Genomic DNA, 19,930 nt, shown 5'->3' with positions numbered 1-19,930 from the left:
AGCAAACACCCAGCACTATCTAGTAAATGGCACTACTGACACCAGGCTGTTTCCTGAACCTTGGGTTTAATCTAATGTAGAAAATTAGAAACAAATTTTCTAATACTTGCGGGAGGGTCAGGGACAGCCTCATTCTGATCTGAGGCACAGACAAGCATCACAAAACAGAAGTAAAACATGATGCTTCACCAAGACCCAGCTCTCAACTGAGACTACAGCAGCTTAGAGAAAATCGCTACTCTGGAAACATGGGGCTTTTTAACAATTTAAGTCACCCAAATATCTATGGATGTTATATTACCTCAGGTGTAGGGAATCTTATCAGAAAAAGGCCAATAATAAAATTCAGCAAGTTCACAATAACATAATTTGAAATCATCACTTTAAGAATATAGTTACGCAGATTTTTAAGAAAGGCAGTTCAAGCAGCACTGGCAAAGAGAATGAAGTTAGCAACATGAAGCCTTACAGATTACTATTTAGATCTAGTACAGCAGGAAAAAATTGAATGTTTAATTTCCCAGATTTTCTTTTTTTCCAAAATAAGGATATGTAAGAAAAGTAGCTTTTCCAAAATACAGTACTAAGGGTCTTTACCACTGCAGGCATCATATTAAATTACAGGTATTCTTAATATACGTCAGCTATGACTTACCAAAATATAAGAAGCTTAGTTTACATGGAAGTAAACATAGAAGTTTCCAGTCTGATTCTATGCTAGACACAGCAATTCTGTTCTATTTGTACATTTGAGGTGTTGCAGGTGCTAGGGTCCATGTAACAACTGTCATTAAATCCACAAAATAGGTTCAGAGAAGTATAAATATTTTCCATTAGTATGTGAAAACTCGTATCAGTTCCCCAATATGTTTGTAGTTGTACTTTTCTTAGTCTAGATTTACATGTGTATAACCAGAATTAAATTCTATTGAAAAAAACAACCAACCAACCAAAAAACCCAACAACCCACATACACGCACAAAAGGGAAAAGAAAAAGGAAAAAAAAAGAAAACCACAAAAAACCCAAACAAAAACAAAACCAAACACAAAAGAAACAAACAAACAAACAAAAAAAAAAAAAAAAAAAAAAAAACAACAAAAACCAACCACCAAACACATTTCCTTCCTTCCTTTTGTTTTAACAGCACTGGAAGGTTAGGGGTAATCTCAGATGTCATTAAGGTCGTTCCCTTTCTGCAGGAATCAATATCACACCTGAATGTTTATTAGGAGTCTGCAGAGGTGTACCTGAGGCCATAGAGCTACTGAACATCATTATTTACTATGACAGAATGGAAAAACAGTCAATCCAGCACCAAACTATGAGCACATATGATTTAATCCCAGTCTGCCACTGGATTGTTATACGTGTCTCTAGCCCAGCCATTTCTACCTTCTTTGCCCATATGTTCCTACACACAAGATGAGCACAGCAATACAGCAGTACAGTTGGTAAGATGTTTTGAAATTAGATTAACACGGTAAAGAAAAATCACTGCTACTTTTGAAGGTGCACAGTGAAAACACTAAACCAATCTGGATTATGTATCACATATACAAGTAACTGTTACATATTTAAGTGAATTAAGCAAATCAAAACTTCTGTCAGTGATCACAGATATTGTATACTCCACCTGAGCAGCATATTTAAATAAACAGCACAAATATTACAGCCTGGAACATACCACCTCAGATGCGTAAGACACCCCACCTTAGCTTAGTCAGAAACGAAGCAGGAATGTGTTATTTGAATATTTTCTGTCAAAGACAGCTTCCAAGTCTATCAGGAATCCTCTAGACAGAATTCAGATCATGGTATAAAGTCAATACACAATCCTTACAGGCAAAAAAAAAAAAAAAAAAAGCCAACAGATATAAGGTCACCCTACAGATCATTACCAGCCCTCCTTACAAGCCTCCCCCTACACCCCTTAAAAACCATATATAAACTATATACATCACATTAACTGTGATGCACTGACACATGTTTTTAGACTCTTAGGACAGCCACAGTCTATTTGCATACTTTTGTATTACAGAACTAAGTAATTCATAACACCCATGTTTTCCAAAGGATTTAAATGTAAGTCTATAACCACCAATGCAACATAACTACCTAATCAGAAAGGAGCTTTGGGCAGCAGCCAGTTTTATAACTGAGCTCACAGTTATCAATCTGACATCTCAGAAGCAACTCAAAAGTAGTGAGTGAAGCAGTACCCTATCCAAGTTAACCTTCTATGCCACATTCCCCTACAAATCATCAGGAACACAAATAACAGAACCCCCAGTCAATCAATTTTGTGGACTGGAGCATGCAAAGAGCTGGCCCTACCTGTCTTCAACAGCTCAGACAGGTCAGAAGCCCTGTAATTTACACAATTAGTGCTACTGCAGACAAAGGCTCCCAAATGACTTACTAGTTGAACACAGCCTACAGAAACAACTCTTCATTACTACATCTCCTAGAAGCGAATAAAAAAAAAAAGGCAGTAAAAATTATACTCATACAATGTGACAATGTCAATCCAAGAAAGCCAGTATCTTATTACTCTGAGTTAGGGAACACACGTAAAACATTTAATAAAAGTTTGAAATCGGTTCCCTTTTACAAAAACAAAGGTGGGACTTAGGATAATAAGTTTACTTGGGAAGACGGTTTGTATTTAAATTTAGCTCTCAAATCAAAATGATAGAAGAAATGCAGCACAAATTACCATAAAAGCTCTGAGATCAAGTCAGCACACAAAGCAGATAAAGGGACAAACTCAGGAGAGTTGACAATTTATCAAGGAACATGACTAAAGAGAGGTTGGTGTGGACCCTCGGTGCAAGACAGAACAGCTCCCCAGCTTCACCAGGAGGACTTGAATTGCAAACACTGGGCATACACACAGACATCTTTATAAAATGGGGTACAGCTCTGAGGATGCCATCTGCACTTACTTAAGGGATAAAACTGTGGAGGTTAAGGCTATGACATTCTGCCAAAGTCAGGGATGGGAGACAGGTAGGGGAACCTGACCAGAAAGCTATGAAAGATCTGATGACTGTAGCAGAACAGCCTGTACTCTCAGCAAATTATATTACAAATTTCCTAAACTGGGAGCCCATTTGCCTCCACTATGAACAGGGCCATGATATGGAGTGCTTTATAACATTAAACAAATTAAAGTTTAACCAAACCTACAACACCCAAGCAGTGCAGGAAACTTCTCTGTATGCCTTCACAACATTTGGCATAACATGGCCTTGTGCTACTGAGGGCTCCAGATACAGTAGAAAAGAATAAATCTATAGAGACTAGAACTGCTGCATTTTAAAAGCCTGCATGAAGTCACAGTTAAGCAAGAGAAGGAAAGCATTCCTGTTCTAGTCTGACATGCTACCCATTAATCCCCTGCTTCCCCAAGAACAACCGCAGGTAACCCAAGGTGGAGTCGCTTTAGGCTGGAGCTTGGCATGCGGCAAGCCTTGTATGCAACACTCCTCTAGCTGTGCCTGGGAAAAGCAAGAAGTTGCATAAGCAGCAAAGAAGACAAACTCCTCCTCTGACAGCACGCTTCATGCATCTGCTAAAGGTTTAAAAGATCTAATGCAGACCAGATTCTTCTACAGCATCCCAAGAAAAACTAGAGGAGCAACGCTTTTTCCCTGTGTAGGCTAGCTAGCAGGGTCTCCAAGCTGTTCCCAGAATTGTGTGCCTCCCAGGTTTCACTTAATTACAACCAGACATGCACACACAAAGCAAAACCTTCAAAACATTAAAAGCAAAAAGGAGTGAATCATTGCCATTTTCTTAACCCCCTTTTTTTTAATAACTTCTACAACCTTCTGAAGTGCTGCTGCCCTATAAGAACAAAAAGAACAGTTGGTTGATGTTTAAGGACTGCTTTTTCCAAGCTCAAGATCAGAGCATCCCGACACGTAGGAAGTCAAGGAAGAGGGTCAGGAGACCTGCGTGGCTAAATAGGGAATAGCTGGGTATGCTCAAGTGGAAGAGGAGAGTTTACAGGTCATGGAAGGAAGGGCTGGCCACTTGGGAGGAATATAAGGCTGCTGCTAGAGGATGTAGGAAAGCAGCTAGGATGACTAAGGCCTCCTTGGAATTAAAGCTGGCGAGAGGGGTCAAGGACAGCAGAAAGAGCTTTTTCAAATACATGGCAGATAAAACTAACAACAGAGGCAATGTAGGCCCGCTGATGAACGGGACGGGTGCCCTGGTGACAGAAGATACAGAGATGGCAGAGTTACTGAATGCCTTCTTTGTCTCTGTCTACTCTGCTGGAGTACCGTTGAGACCTCAGATGAAGACAGGTCAATGGAGCGGTCTGCCTTAGTCGATGAGGAATGGGTCAGAGACCAGTTGAGCAATCTGGACATCCATGGGTCCAGATGGGATGCACCCGCGGGTGCTGAGGGAACTGGCGGAGGTCATTGCTAGACCACTCTCCATCATCTTTACCAAGTCTTGGGAAACGGGAGAGGTGCCTGAGGACTGGAGGAAAGCAAATGTCGCTCCCGTCTTCAAAAAGGGCAAGAAGGAGGACCCGGGTAACTATAGACCAGTCAGCCTCACCTCCATTCCTGGGAAAGCGATGGAACACCTTATCCTTGGTGCCATCTTAAGGCATATCAAGGATAAGAGGGTTATGAGGGGCAGTCAACATGGCTTCACCAAGGGGAAGTCATGCTTGACCAATCTCATAGCCTTTTATGAGGAAATAACACGGTGGATGGATGATGGCAGAGCGGTGGATGTGGTCTACCTTGACTTCAGCAAAGCATTTGACACAGTCTCCCACAGCATCCTTGCGGCTAAATTGAGGAAGTGTGGTCTGGATGATCAGGTAGTGAGGTGGACTGTGAACTGGCTGAAGGAGAGAAGCCAGAGAGTTGTAGTCTATGGGGCGGAGTCTAGTTGGAGGCCTGTATCTAGTGGAGTGCCTAAAGGGTCGGTACTGGGACCAGTATTATTTAATATATTCATCAATGATTTAGATGAGGGGATTGAGTGTACTATCAGCAAGTTTGCTGATGACACTAAGCTGGGAGGGGTGGTCGACAGGCCAGAAGGCTGTGCTGCCATTCAACGAGACCTGGACAGGCTGGAGAGCTGGGTGGGGAATAACTTGATGAAATATAACAAGGGAAAGCGTAGAGTCCTGCATCTGGGCCGGAACAACCCCAGGTTCCAGTATAGAGTGGGGAACGACCTGTTAGAGAGCAGTGTAGGGGAGAGGGACCTGGGGGTCCTGGTGGACGACAGGGTGACCATGAGCCGACACTGTGCCCTTGTGGCCAAGAAGGCCGATGGCATCCTGGGGTGTATTAGCAGGGGGGTGGTTAGTAGGTTGAGAGAGGTCCTCCTTCCCCTCTACTCTGCCCTGGTGAGACCGCATCTGGAATATTGTGTCCAGTTCTGGGCCCCTCAGTTCAAGAAGGACAGGGACCTGCTGGAGAGAGTCCAGCACAGGGCAACTAAGATGATTAAGGGAGTGGAGCATCTCCCTTATGAGGAAAGACTGAGGGAGCTGGGTCTCTATAGTTTGGAGGAGAGGAGATTGAGGGGTGACCTTATTAGTGTATATAAATATATAAAAGGGGAGTGTCACGAGGATGGAGCCAGGCTCTTCTCAGTGGCAAACAATGATAGGACAAGGGGCAATGGGTACAAACTGGAACACAAGAGGTTCCACTTAAACTTGAGAAGAAACTTCTTCTCAGTGAGGGTGACAGAACACTGGAACAGGCTGCCCAGGGAGGTTGTGGGGTCTCCTTCTCTGGAGACATTCAAAAGCCGCCTGGACACGTTCCTGTGTAACCTTATCTAGGTGTTCCTGCTCCGGCAGGGGGATTGGACTAGATGATCTTTTGAGGTCCCTTCCAATCTCTAACATACTGCGATACTGTGATCTTGCCTTTTTCTGTGCTGAATGAGGTTCACCTCTTGATGCCATGTTTCCCATCCCACCTACCAAATGGGCTTACTGACTTCTTTCCTGTTAGCACAGTTCTATTGTTCTCATCTTCTTTTCAAGACTGCCACCGTCCTTGACTTTTACACAGCATCTCTGCTACTATATGCTGCTGTCACCATGTTGGTCTTATGTGGCTTTAGTTATAGCACTATATCAGTTCAGCTTGCATGTTTAGTTAACAAGTTTATAGCCATGTAATTCAAAGTAATTAACCTCTTTTGCTTATGCTTGTGTAACATAATAAAAGCAGATTAAAACTTTATTTACAAGACCAAAGGACACTCAGGAAGACATCCACAGATTCAGCTGAATTTGTACAAGTCAGTTTAAAACTCTCCCTTTGAAATAGTGTATTTGGATGTTACTTTAAATCCATTTCCAACTGAATGAGCTAAAGAGCCATCAGGTAATTTGCACCAGTCAAGTAAATCCATACATTCATCTCTTAGGCTCTATCAGATCTTCTGCAATCAAGGCAAGGTCTAAATCAGTTGAAGAACATCTCCCTGCACAGAAACAATCACCAGAATAACGAAGGTACAGGCAAACAAGTTCCCATGGGCCATGCTATGTAGCAGACTGGCAAGGGCTCAGCTATGCTCTCACAAGGAGAGCTAACCACGAATGCTGGGAAGTCCGTACCACTCTGAAAGGGCGCTTCCTGAGGGAGCACTGTTCAGTGTTCTAGACCTGCAGAACACCCTGCATGAGAAAAGCTTTCATGCCAGCTGACCTAAGAAAACAGAATTTCTCATGGCAAACCTTACTCCTCTACACATATTAGAGCTGAAGTTTCCTTAAAACATGTATCTATTAAAAAAAAAAAAACACAAAAAAAACTAAACAAAAAAAAAAAAAAAACACAACCAAAACAACCACAACCAAACCAAACAAAAAACACAACCAAACAAAAAACCTCCCCCCCCCCCCCCTCCGCGCCACCAGGGTACTCCAGCAGAGCAAAGCTGTGGACTAAAGCCCACTGTATTATTTTTGCGGTGGTCCGCAGTAAGGAAGTTACTGACACCAACGCAGGATTCCTCCCTCCACACAAAAGCCTCCAGACGCACCCGGTCCCGGTCCCGGTCCCGGCCCCGCCCGCTCGCAGGAGCGGTCCGTGCCGGCAGCCCCCGCCGGGGAAGCGCTACCCGGCTTGGCCGGGGGCGGCCGAGAACAGTCTTCCTCTCCTGGCTGCGGCCCCAAGGCCGACCTGCCAGGAAAGCCTGAGGCAAGACGGGACGGGAAAAGACACAAAAGGATTTACACGTTTCCCTCGCACATTCCCCCGGCACACCACAGGAGTTAGAGGCAGATACACACATGTCGTCGTCCCCCTCCCCCCTCCCCCCTCCCCCCCCCTTTATTTTTCCACTTTCCTGGTCTGAAAATCAATTGTTTCCAAGAGCTGTCATCTTGGAGAACGGTTTGACCGCGCCGCCGGCAGCAAGACTGAGGCCTGCTCGCCCTCCTCCGAATTCTGCCGGCGGCCCCGACTCTCCGCGTGCCCCCCCACAGCCCCAGTGCCCCTTAGCCCATCGCCCCGGACTCCAATGACTGTGACGTGCCCCGCTCCCACCTTCCCCCAGCCGCCTTCGCCTCGTTTTCTCGGAGCGGCCGGGCCCGCTCCGCAGGGCACCTGCCCCCGGGTCCCCCGGCACCGCCTCACCTCCTTTAGCTGCTCCATCTCGGTGCGGATGGTCTCGTACTCCAGCTCCAGCTCCTCGTACTGCTGCTTCAGCTGCTGCTTCTCCTCCAGTACAGCCAGCCCGTACTCCGCCGCTTGGATCTTCTCCCGGGTGGTCTCGCCCAGTTCCTGGAACAGCCGTTTGATCTCGCTCCGCAGCCACTCGGGCTCCGATTCCATCACCAGCTTGGAGTATTCTTCTTCCTCCATGGCCAACGACATGTCGACTGGGGCAGCCACCGGCTCTCAGCAGGCTCGGCCGGAGGACGGGGGAGGAGGCGAACACGCAGCCTGTGTGCGGCTCCTAGCAGCACCGCAGCCCACGCACATCCATGGCGCGGCCCGCTGGGGCTGCCATCCGCGGGCGAAACGCCCGCTGAGCCGCCACTCCCCGACCGCCGCTACTGCGATGCTCGCCCCAGGCGCCGACCGCAGTGAAATCATTCAAAAGGAACGGCCGGCCCGGCGCCCCGCAGCACGCTGGGAGTTGTAGTCCGGCAGCCTGCGCGTCCCAAGGGAAGGCAGTATGCCCGGACTACAACTCCCAGCGTTCACGACGAGGGGCGGTGGTGGTAACGGGGAAGGAGCGCGGCGACTGCTGGACGTCGGCGGCTGCGCCCGGTGAGTGGCGTGGGGGAAGCGTTACAGGGAGGAGCACGTATCGTCCGGAACGAGCTCACCCGTCAGCCACGGCATCGAAAATAAACCTGCGGCTGGGCCGGGCATCCCCAGCACAAACACAGGATGGATGAGAATGCACTGAGAGCCGCCCTGAGGAGAAGGACTTGGGGCTGTTGATTGACAAGAAGCTCCCCATGACCCAGCTTCAGTGTGCGCTTGAGACCAGAACCACCACCCCCCTCCCCCCCGCCTCCCCCGCGTGCGGGTCTGCATCCCCAGAGCGTGAGCAGCAGCCCAGGGAGAGGATCCTGCCCCTCTCTCTGGGGAGAGCCCCCCTGCAGCCCTGATCCAGCTCTGGGGCAGCAGCACAAGAGGGACCTGGAGCTGTTGGAGCGAGGCCAGAGGAGGCCATGGAGATGCTGCGAGGGCTGGAGCAGCTCTGCTCTGGAGCCAGGCTGAGAGAGCTGGGCTGGGTCAGCCTGGAGAAGAGAAGGCTCCTGAAGGGGAGACCTTAGAGCAGCTCCAGTGCCTAAAGGGGCGGCAGGAAACCTGGAGAGGGGCTTGGGACAAGGGCCTGTAGGGACAGGCCAAGGGGAATGGCTTGAACCTGCCCGAGGGGAGACGGAGCTGAGTTCTTAGGCAGAAGCTCTTCCCTGTGAGGGTGCTGAGGCGCTTCCCTGTGAGGCACGCTGAGGGTGCTCAGAGAAGCTGTGGCTGCCCCATCCCTGGCAGTGTTCAAGGCCAGGTTGGACACAGGGGCCTGGAGCAAGCTGCTCCAGTGGAAGTTGACCCTGCCCGTGGCAGGGGCCTAGAACTGGATGAGCTTTAAGGCCCTTTCCAGCCCAAACCAGTCTGGGTTTCTATGGTTCTATGACAGTTGAAAGTCAGGAGGTGTTGGAAGCAGTTGAGTGTAAAAAGGTGAATATTGTGCAAGGGAGATACAATAGCAAGGGATGATGAGAACATGATAAAATCACAGCTATGGTGGGGTGGTTCCCATTCGCCAGAATAGAGGGTATCATAGGCCATACCAGTGTGGAAAGCATAAAAGGTTAATTAACATGAGAAGTACTGGTGTCAGCCCCAGTTCCAGACACAAGACTGTCAGCATCTTGATTCCTGTGTTTCATATATTCAGTGCCGTTCCTGCTTCAAGTAGTTCTCCATTGACCAACAGCGAACAAAAACTGTCTTCCCCAGTGTCATTCTGAGAAGCACATCCACGGGCCAGGATTCTTACATATTGCAGGACTGCTCAATAGAAGGAGGGAAATGGCACAGGAAGTTCAACTGGCATAAATAGTTGCGAGGCTAACACTTGGGCAACGTTATTACACTCTTGAAAAAAGAGTTGCCAGTCTAGTAGGACAATGTGATCAGCTGTTGCTACAGGGTACACTATTGGGCAAGTATGGCGGCAAATAGACAGCAAATGGGTTACTCAATTCTCCACTAGAGGTAGCATTAATTTCTAAACCATAATGAAGGCTGAACAGAGGTCAACACCTCTCTTGGTTGGACCATTGCAATTCATAAGCAGCTCCATAGAGGCCATGTGAATGTGCCTCTGCTTTACTCCCAGGCAGGGGAGAGAACTGCTTCACACACACCACCACCACCCTCATCACTAAACTGGTAAGCACATGACAAAAATTAAAAAAGCGATTACATGTTCAAGCACTCCACAAGGTCTAGAATATAAAGCAACTTGTCTGCAGCTGCAGGCTTTTCTCAAACTACTTTCAGCTTCTGTCTGTGTTCCTCACCCTCTGTCCTGGTACGTATAAACCCGTATACCTTTCATAAACTGTGTAATGGCTGGATACTGCCTCTTATTTGTGAAACTGCCTCAGCCAATTTTTCTTCTTAAGGGCCCTGAAACTGCCTGAAGCTCTCTGTGCTTCACATGCAGGGATGTATTTGTCTCATGAGCACCAATGCAACACTCAGTCACCTGGATTGAAGAACTAGCAAGTCAGTGTTCTCAGCCTATGTTATGTATGTCAAATTCGTTTAGCTTTATATTTTCAGAATTCCTCAGGGAAGTTTTTGTTAATAGCAAATAAATATTGGTTGGCTTAAGCCATAAAATAGTGATATACCCCCTCTGTAATCAATATGTCAGCATTGGTACGGTGTCAGGTCTTTATGTTCCTCTGAAGCCGTATCAGCTGCATGTGTTGAAGCCCACTTAAAATCTGTATCTGTTACTTTTAGGCACTACCTGCGCTGCCTGTGATTGGTGCAGAACATAACATTGCCCTCAGTAGATTCAGACCATAAGGCAGCAAGACTGTAAAACCTCCAGGCAACCCCATATTCATGTGAAACTATTGAAATACACTTTTGCTCCATTACCCCATATGAGAACTGGTAGGCTGACAGCAGCTAAGGACATGGAGGAGAGCACCCTCCCTCACACTGCTGCATCAGCTTTCTTTTCTCATTTCTAACTTCGACCAGAAACTTGAGATTTCAACTATTTACTGTTTGGTTGAGTTTTTCTGGTTGGTTGGGTTTGGGTTTTGTTTTTTTGTTTGGGTTCTGTTGGTTTGTTTTTTCTTTTTTTCCCCAGGGAATGTGCTGTGTTGGCAAATTCTAGTATTACACCCCAAAGAGACGAATTGTGCTGTTTGGGATTTGGGTACTGAGAGGTGCTTCTGACAGGTATCCTCAGTGAGAGAAGATATGTCTCATAAAGAACAGAATGGAGAGAGAGTATCACTGAGGGTCATTTAAAATCAGTAATATTTCCTCAGAGTTCCTTTTAATCCCTTAACTCAGCTGTCCCTGGGAGTAGCCAACATGCTAAGAAGGAAGAAAAATATATAGAATCATAGAATCATAGAATAGTTAGGGTTGGAAAGGACCTTAAGATCATCCAACCCCCCTACCATGGGCAGGGACACCTTGCACTAAACCATTTCACCCAAAGCTCTGTCCAACCCAGCCTTGAAGACCACCAGGGGTGGAGCATTCACAGTTTCCTTGGGCAGCACATTCCAGTGCCTCACCACCCTCACAGTAAGGAACTTCCTCCTTATAGCCAATCTAAACTTCCCCTGTTTAAGTTTTAACCCTTTACTGTTTGTCCTACCACTACAGCCCCTTCCTATGATTATATCTGTTTTTTCCCCATTTTTTAAAGCAGAGGGTGGAGAATTTCTGCTGGAGCACCGGGAACTGTGCAGGGTAACAGGTTGTCCTGCACAGCCCTTTGTGCCTCTAACAGCAGGGTTTGCCCCAGGGCAGCCTTTAAAGGCAGTTCACACCAGTCATCAAAGCATTAGGTCTCTCCAGGGGAACAGAACAAGTGAGGAGCACTGGCAGGATACAGCCAAGAAGAGACACATCCTTAGGGATGAAATCCTGTATCCAAAACCCAGTACCACCACCCAAAACCAGTGAGGCAACCAGTTTTCCCTAAACAAGGAAAAATATCTAAATTAAAGTAAAACATCTCCAAGAACTTCCAGTGCCAAAACTGAAATAAAAAGCCCAAAACAACCACCATAGAGGAATCCCCCAATACCTGTAGTATTTTCTCCCAGCTTATACTCCTGTGCTCTCAACATTCACCTCATTACAGCTAGGGAAGCCTCTGCCATCATAAAGGATGTATAAACAAACAAACTTCTCTTCTTCCAACTCAAACCGTACTACAGCTCTGTGGTGGGAATCTTGCACCAGGTCTGCATATCTTGAAACCCACCAGGGGAAGAGTGACATGGAGGCAGAGATCCAGGCCTGACAGGGGACCTTCACTGGACCTCACACCCTAAAATCCTGCCTCAGCCACACTCAGCTGAACTGGCAATGCTGTCTCCTGCTCCTGGTCTGCTCAAGCTCTGGTGGCCTTCAAAACTGCCTCCTTTGTATATTTATCAAGAAAATTAAAATAGCAGTAGCTGCAACCCACCATTTCCAGATGAAATTAACGTGAAAATAAAAGTTCAGTGCTATTTCCATGAAGCCAGATTCATACGTAATGGTATCTTCACTCTCTTACACTGGATTTACACTGCTGCACCCCCACAACCATCAGGTCACTGTACAACCTAGCATGTATCTAGGGGGTTTAAACATCCTGATTCTTTTTTAAATCCAAGTCAGAAAAATAAAAACATTGCCTCTCAGATTCTCTGCCCCACTATGTTTTGAAGTATTAGGATTTCTTCTCAAATCTTTGGCTATTTATGTTTTCTTTTGTTTGCCCCTGCTACGTAGCACAACTGTTTGATCAATAAGATTTTTTTACATAATAAATACTATCTTGTTCTCTTGCACCTCATACTTTCTGAGCCTTCGTTGTGCTAAGGTTTTTCTTTGCCACAAATCAGCTACCCTTCTGTGCTCCTCCCTTTCTGAAACTGAAGTCTTGAAATCTGCACGTAATGTCATGCTCTCAGGACATGGAGCTTCAGCTCACATCCTGAATATTGCTGTGTTTACAAGTAAATTGTGAGACCTGACCAGCTTTGGGGATTAATAGAGATGAGTTGGTCAGCTCATCATAGCACAAGTGTCTTCACTGAATAATTGTTTGTTTTCAAGGTCATTCTGAGATGGTGTTGCTAAGTTTAACACTTTGCTGTTTTGCTAAGTTGCCCGAGATGCAAAGGCAAATATCCACCAGCAATTATAAATATTGTAATAACTGTTTCAAAAGCATTTGTGCACAGTTTTAGAAAAGTGAAGTGGCTTGTCAAAGCTAAGTTTCCCATAATTGTTCAAGGTAATGATGCAGCATAGTAAAAGCTTGTGATGACTGCATTAGCGCAGCCTGGCCAGTGCCCAGCACCTCTTCCTGGGCACAGTCAGAGGCCACTGCCCATTTTGGTGCAGTTCACTGTCCCCAGACTCCATTAATGCAAAGGTTTAGCTGTTACCCACTGATTTGAGGCATCACAGTGGTGCTATAAACCTTACACAATAGGTAGAGAAGGCAGACAGTCAGTCTTTCTTTTCTACTGTGATTTTAAGGCTAACCACTGAGCACAATGTGGTAGAATTACACAAGAACCATCTTGAATACTAAAATAAAGCTGGATAGTCTTTCTTCTTGTGGCAGTTAACCCTCAGAAAAATGTTTCCCCAGTGAAAAATTACAGCAGAGACAAAGCCCTGCAATGCTATGCAATGCTAGTTTTATTTAACCTGAGTCCAAACCCCAAGCAGATAGGTGCTTTAGTCCAATGCTGCAAAATGTTCAGGTATCTGCAGGCATGATCAGCTTCAAACAAGCTGAATTTTCTGATAATCCCTGCTGAATGAATGTGGAAGGCCAACCTTTTCTGTGCAGAAATGAGAATCCTCAAAAATGCCTTTCTTTTTGTATCTTAATTTGGATCAGTTCAAGTGTACCAAAATAAGGTGGTAACAGCATCATTTCTTCATTCTCCTTTTATCCACTGCATTTGTGTACAGGTCAGCTATAGCAAAATCAGAATAAGAAAAGATCTTTAAACGGGCCTGACACAGCCGTAAGAAACCCTGGCAAGCAGTACCAAAATCCTTCTCTCATTTTCTATTTAAGAAAAAAAGAAAAACAAACTTCAGGGGTAAAGACACTTCAGGACTGGCTAGATGTTTGCAAGAGGTATGGAAATTACTGTTCTTAAAACATGCTTCAAAATAAGAACTTGAAAGGCCCAGGTGGCTTGAAAATACTGATTTTCAAGAGTCTGTCAAGTTCCTGACAAAAAGCTGCTGGAGCGAGCACTTGCCTGCCAGAAAAGGGCAGAGAAATTACGAGATGTTTGTCATGAAACCGAAGTCTTCAGATGTGTAAGCATCAGGAGAAAGAGGCAACTTAGCTTTGGCCATTTGATGAAATGCCTGGGCTGGATTTGGGAGCAGGGATTTCTCCTTGACCTGAGCAGTTGGATATCCAACCTGATAAGCACTTGGCCCACTGCCAGGAGCCCCAGAGGAGGAATGTCTGGAAGGTCCAAGCAGCAGTATGTCTGGCACACCATCTGCTGGGTGTAGCACAGGGCAGATGCTCAGGATACTTCCTTGCTCTGCCCTGGGGGAAAACAAGCCAGAGAAGAATGGAGGATTTTCCCACACCTCCCCCAGACCTCTCCCTGCTTTCTCCTCCTCTCCCCTGCACAGCAAGCCCAGCACCTCCCTCAGAGCTACCTACAGCTTCTCTAGACCATGCTGTGCCCTCTTGCTTTTCAGCATTTTTCTTCCTTGGTCTCATTCACCAGAGGAAGCCTATCCTGTGTGTCTGCAGAAAGGGTCTGGTCACCCCAAGTGGTTAACCTCTTCTCAACTGAATTGCAGTAAAGGACGATGTTTATACTTCATGCTGCGGAACATGAATCAATGAATAGCAGGTTGGAAGGGGCCTTCAAATCTTATCAAGTCCAACACCCCTGCAATGAGCAGGGACATCTTCAACTAGATCGGGTTGTTCAGAATCTGTATGAAGTCTTTACAGTAGCTCTAATGCACAAGGAAAGTAACACACCCATACCACCTTTGGTCACAGTCATCCAGGCCTTTACTCCTGACCATCAATTTTCCCTTGTAAATTATCTTTGCAGATCTGATTGAGGAGCAGTAAATGAGCTACCATTACTGACTTCTTTTCTGATGAGGTAAACATGCCCTTATTTGATTGTAAACCAAGCCTGTTTTGTTTTAGATAAATCATTTAGGCACATTTTTAAACCGAAACAAAACAAGAGTCTGTCAGTGGGGTGTACCACTACAACCAAGCAGATCACTGCAATGCTATTGCTCTCTCTATCCTCCCCACTCCTGTTAATTTTCCCCTGCTCAAAAGGGATGCAGGTGCCAAAGGTCACCTACAGGAGAGTAATACAGCTATGTATACATCCAGAAATGCAGCATGTACTTTGGCTGGGACAGATTTCACTTTCTGTGTACTTCTACTTACTTCTACCAGAGTAAGAAAAGAAGTTCATGTATTTTCCCTCTTCTCATAAGCTCTGAAGTGAGACAGGCATAGCCAAAGCCTGCTTTTGGCTGCACTCTTACACCCACCAGGAATTTTTACTGAAGTCAGTTGATTGACATGGGTAAAATCAGTGGGTCAGTTTTGGTGCCAGGCAGGATGCTTTTATAACACCAATGGGACACAACAGCTTTGGCGCCTTTGAAGAGTGTCTCTGCAGCCCCCTGCAACTTGCCAGAATCCCAGGATGCTGCTGGCACCTCCTTCTCTGTCATTTTTGCTTAAGAAATAATTTGGAAGAAAAAATGAGGCAGCATTTCTCAGTCAGACGATTTCCTCACTAGAACAACTTCCTGACAGTGCTGGTTTTCCTAATACAAAGCAAGCCTCTGGGAAGTGCATCAGATCTGCTTTTGATTTAAAACAAGGCTCATGTAAAAGTCACTTCCAAAAGCTTCTATTTCCAAGCAAGCACACTTCTGTGGCACCTCGTATCTGGGCCAGAATTTGATCTATTTTGGATGACTTAATGTCACTCAATAGATGACCCATAAGTTAAAAATATAGCATTTTCCCCACAGCAAGGAAGTCCAATTGTAAATTACATTTCTTGATGATCCGTTCACATGTCCATTGCACTGTTAAGTACCTCAACGAGGTGAGAAATAGCTGTTAGTCTTTCACTGGTTTTGCCCTGTTCTGAACACAGTATTCCCATTTCATAGGGCCTGAGGCATTTTCTAGGTGTTTTCTAGTTTTTGCCATAAGGAAAAACTTCAAAAATCCCCCAAAGTAACTGTGGAATTCATTTCATTGATTTAAAAGCTAATCAACTAAAGAATTCACAGTAGGTCTATTCGGCTTGATGTGATAGATCATCTCTATGATGACTGATTCCCTCAGAGACTGGATGCCTTTGTCTAAAGTAGTCCACTTGGCCCAACGACTCATAACATCGTCCTTGTATGGAAACCTTTCTTTCATAGCTGCCAAGAGCCGCCTCCAAAGACTGAGGGACTTTTTCTGTCTTGCAGTTGCTTTGTCAATTCCCCCTTCTCTAGCAAGTGATCCCAGCTGCTTGGCTTCTGTACCTTCTAGATCGTGACCATTGGCCCCATTGTCCCAGCATCAGAGGAACCAGGTGATGATGTGCTTCCTGGTTGACGGGTAAAATCTTTTCACATATTCCGTAGCTTGGTTGAGGTCTGAGGTCGAGAAATCACCTCTTCTTCTTCTTTGTCATGTGACGAGGACTCTTGATCAGATGCTAGACCCGGTGGTGAATACATTGTTTCTTCAACTTGCTTCACCCTTCTTGCCTCTTTTTTGGTTTTTCTCTTGCATACAGGGACAACTGATATTGGTACGAATTGGTCCTCTGGTTTAGCTGCAGTGATTATCACTGTGGTTTGAGTAGCAACTGTACTTGTTGCTGGGGGTGGTGTATCTGCAGTGCTTGGGGCTGGAGTAACTGTACTGACTGTTGCTTTGCCCTCAGATTCAGCAACATTTTTTCCCTTTTGAAGGTGCTGGATAGTGTTAACAAGGCCCTGTAAGCATAGGCCAAGCCCCAGCACGTTGCCATGATTTGTCCGTCTCTTGTATGGCCCGAATGACCACACAAATCATTTAAGTGTTTTACTAATTCTTCTGGATTTTGCCCCTGTTCAGTGGTGAAATTCCAAAGTACTGGAGGGGCTCACTGACCTAGATACTTGCTCATACTATCCCACACACCCTGTCACTCATGACTGTCCAGCCTTGGGGAGAATCTCTTGGTCCTCCTATATTGTCATTTAACCCCAAACAATACCCAAACTTGACTCTGCTTAACTTCTGAAATCAGACGAAATAGTCATGGGCAAAACACACTCTGTATGCGTGCCAACATGGTGATCCCCATCACAATCAGCAAACAAGTCTCAACAGCATTAAAAGGCCATTCAGAAACTTCAAAACTCTCAAATGATGCTGTAAAAGGTCTGGGGGGAGGGGGGTTGGCAGACTGGGAGGGTAAAATGTCTCCTTCACAGGTTGACCACCCAAGAAGGAGAAAAAAAGATGTGTAACTGCTAAGCACTTTTATTATATACCTCCCAAAGTATAAAGGTGGTGACCACACTGGGAACATAAGCCAGATCAGTTTCATGATCAATGATTCTATTGTATTACAAGTCATTACCATAAAGTACAATGAGACAAGAACCTTAGGCCAAGCCCCACACTTGAAGAACACTAATACAGCAAATACCGGCTCGAAGTAAGGTATGATACACTGAAACTGTGAGATCAAGAGGAATAACTTTGAGAGTCAATAAATCAGCACTGTGACGAGTGACTATTAATCCGGACAGATCTGTCGTTATCTCAACACTTTGTGCCCCACGTTGGGTGCCAAAAAGAACTGTCATGGTTTAAACCCAGCCAGACAGCTAGTTCACTCACTCCTAGTGACTGGTGCCTGACTGGAAGCAGTCAAGGCTGTCGGCCTTCCCCCCCCTCCCCCCAGGGCTCCCCCCCTTCCCCGCTCCTGCAGGGATGGGGAGAAGAATCAAAAGAATGCAACTCCCACAGATTGAGACAAGAACAGTCCAGCAACTAATGTACAACACAAATCACCACCACTACCACCAACGACAACAACGGTAAGAGAAAATAACAAGGGAAGAGAATACGATATCACCCCTCGAAAAATGAGTCTGACCCAGAAGACCCTGTGTCCTTCTGGGTAACTCCCAGTTACCCCCCTGGGCATGACGTGCTGTGGTATGGAATACCTCTTTGGCTAGCTTAGGTCAGGTGTCCTGTCTCTGTTTCCTCCCAGCTTCCCCTCCTCCCTGGCAGAGCATGAGCCTCACAAAGTCCTTGGTCAGGGTAAACATTACTTAGCAACAACTGAAAACATCGGTGTTATCAGCACTGTTTCCAGGCTGAAAGTCAAAACACAACACTGCACCAGCTACCAAGAAGGAAAAAAATTGACTGCTACTGCTAAATCCAGGACAGGGACTCTTCATTAGGGACTGCAGTGATAGGACGAGAGGTCATGGGTTCAAACTGAAACATGGGAAGTTCAGGTTAGATATAAGGAAGAAGCTCTTTACTGTGAGGATGGTGAGACCCTGGTACAGGTTACCCAATGCTCCATCCTTGGCAGTATTCAAGGCCAGGCTGCACAGACCCTTGGGTGATATGGTCTAGGGTGAGGTGTCCCTGCCCATGGCAGAGGGGTTGGAACTTGCTCTTAAGGTCCTTTCCAACCTTAACTGTTCTATGATTCTTCTTAGCACCTGCATGTTTTCTTCTGGTAGCTGATTAAGGCTTGCTATATGATTCTGGACTGTCAATAACACATTAAAAAAAAAAACAACAACAACAACAAAAAAAGAAAACTGATGGCAAAAATACAAACAAAAATAGAAAAATGAACAAAAACAGATTTTTGTTTCTTCTTCTTCCAGGGAAGAGTATAATCTGGCCAAAGTATAAGCTACTCCTTTCATCACCATATCTGGAAAAGGACCTGTAGCTGGAGGGGGAACTGGAAGCCAGAGGTAGCCTGATGTGAAACCATGTCCAAAGAACTGCAACCATCTATCATATGCTATTAGACAGGTAACATCACTCAACATGTAGCGCAAATAAAGGTATGTTAATGGTCCCATTCTTGACTAAAATACTTGCAATTCGTATAGTCAGTAATGAGTGAAAATTATATGGTAATTAGACTTCATCATTACAATAAAAAGGTCTACTGAAGAAGTGCTACCATAAATGAAAACATACATCTATGCCAAGACATAACCAGCATTCTCCTGTTTCTGTTTCAGCATACTTTCCATGAAGATATGCCATTTGCATCCCAGATCTGTCACACTTGAAAAGATGCTCCACATGTTCATCATTTCACTGTGTTTATTTTCTGTCATCATGTCTATTCAGGCTCTGGTTGCAATGTAATTTCTCAGTGAGAAGATCTGAGGTGAGAGTGAGAACTAAGAGAGTTACTTAGAAACCTGAGATTGGTGAGATACCCTTGGAGTCATCTCAAGAAGATTTTATTCTGTGGCCTCATCATTCCCCTACCTCAAGAGTCTGTATTCTACTAAACTATTTATGTTCTACATGAACTAAGAATGGGTGTAACCAGAGTGTTTTGAGAAATAGGTGCTGAGGTTGCCCTTTCCTTTTTCTCCTGGCAGGCAGATGATGTCTCCCATACAACTATACTTGCAGGGTTCAATTTCTGTTTTATTCTTTTTTTTTTTTTTTTTTGCTGCCATTCCCTCATGCCATTTGCTGTCCAGTAAACCTTTAAAAGGCTGAACCCCACCTTTAGATTAAACACTTGGAGCTGACCACAATCTCCTTTACTAGAGCTATGTCATCAAAGCCCTTAGCTCAGCTCCTGCCATAATTCTTTCTCCTGCATTCCTCACATTCCTACTTCAAACACTTCAGTGGATGACCCTTGCTTTTGAACATATTCAGGCTATATAAATATCACAGGGCATGCTTGTTGTTCTGTCTACCTGTCACTGGACCAGCAGGAGCAGCTGGGCAAGCAGCTCACCTGCCCTGGCACGCTTCCCTGCAGCCCCAGCTGCCAGGACAGGTCTCCCTGAAGCTGTCAGGCAACCCAAAGTACTGGAAGGTGGGAAAGCCAACATCAGAGAGGACAAATCTTGTTGCACACCTGGAGAGGGAAACCGCAG

General features: G+C 45.5%; 1 protein-coding gene across 2 annotated transcripts in view; it reads right to left on the bottom strand.

Annotated features, from left to right (window-relative positions):
* BICD2 (BICD cargo adaptor 2) overlaps positions 1-8,126 on the bottom strand; it is an 83,888-nt gene extending 75,762 nt beyond the window's left edge. For both annotated transcript variants that reach the window (XM_061357762.1, XM_061357764.1), the window contains exon 1: positions 7,649-8,126. In XM_061357762.1, the coding sequence (XP_061213746.1) occupies positions 7,649-7,888 (240 nt within the window). In that variant the 5' untranslated portion in view covers positions 7,889-8,126. The remainder of the gene's footprint in view (positions 1-7,648) is intronic.
* Positions 8,127-19,930: the final 11,804 nt, after the last annotated feature.

The sequence above is a fragment of the Neopsephotus bourkii genome, unplaced genomic scaffold, assembly GCF_033783945.1.
Source record: "Neopsephotus bourkii isolate Nb327-2 ecotype Australia unplaced genomic scaffold, CSIRO-AGI_Nbou_v1 NB_923, whole genome shotgun sequence".
NCBI classification, from domain to species: Eukaryota; Metazoa; Chordata; class Aves; order Psittaciformes; family Psittacidae; genus Neopsephotus; species Neopsephotus bourkii.
The sequence above is the reverse complement of the archived record's forward strand: the minus strand, read 5'-3'. Positions and strand labels throughout refer to the sequence as shown.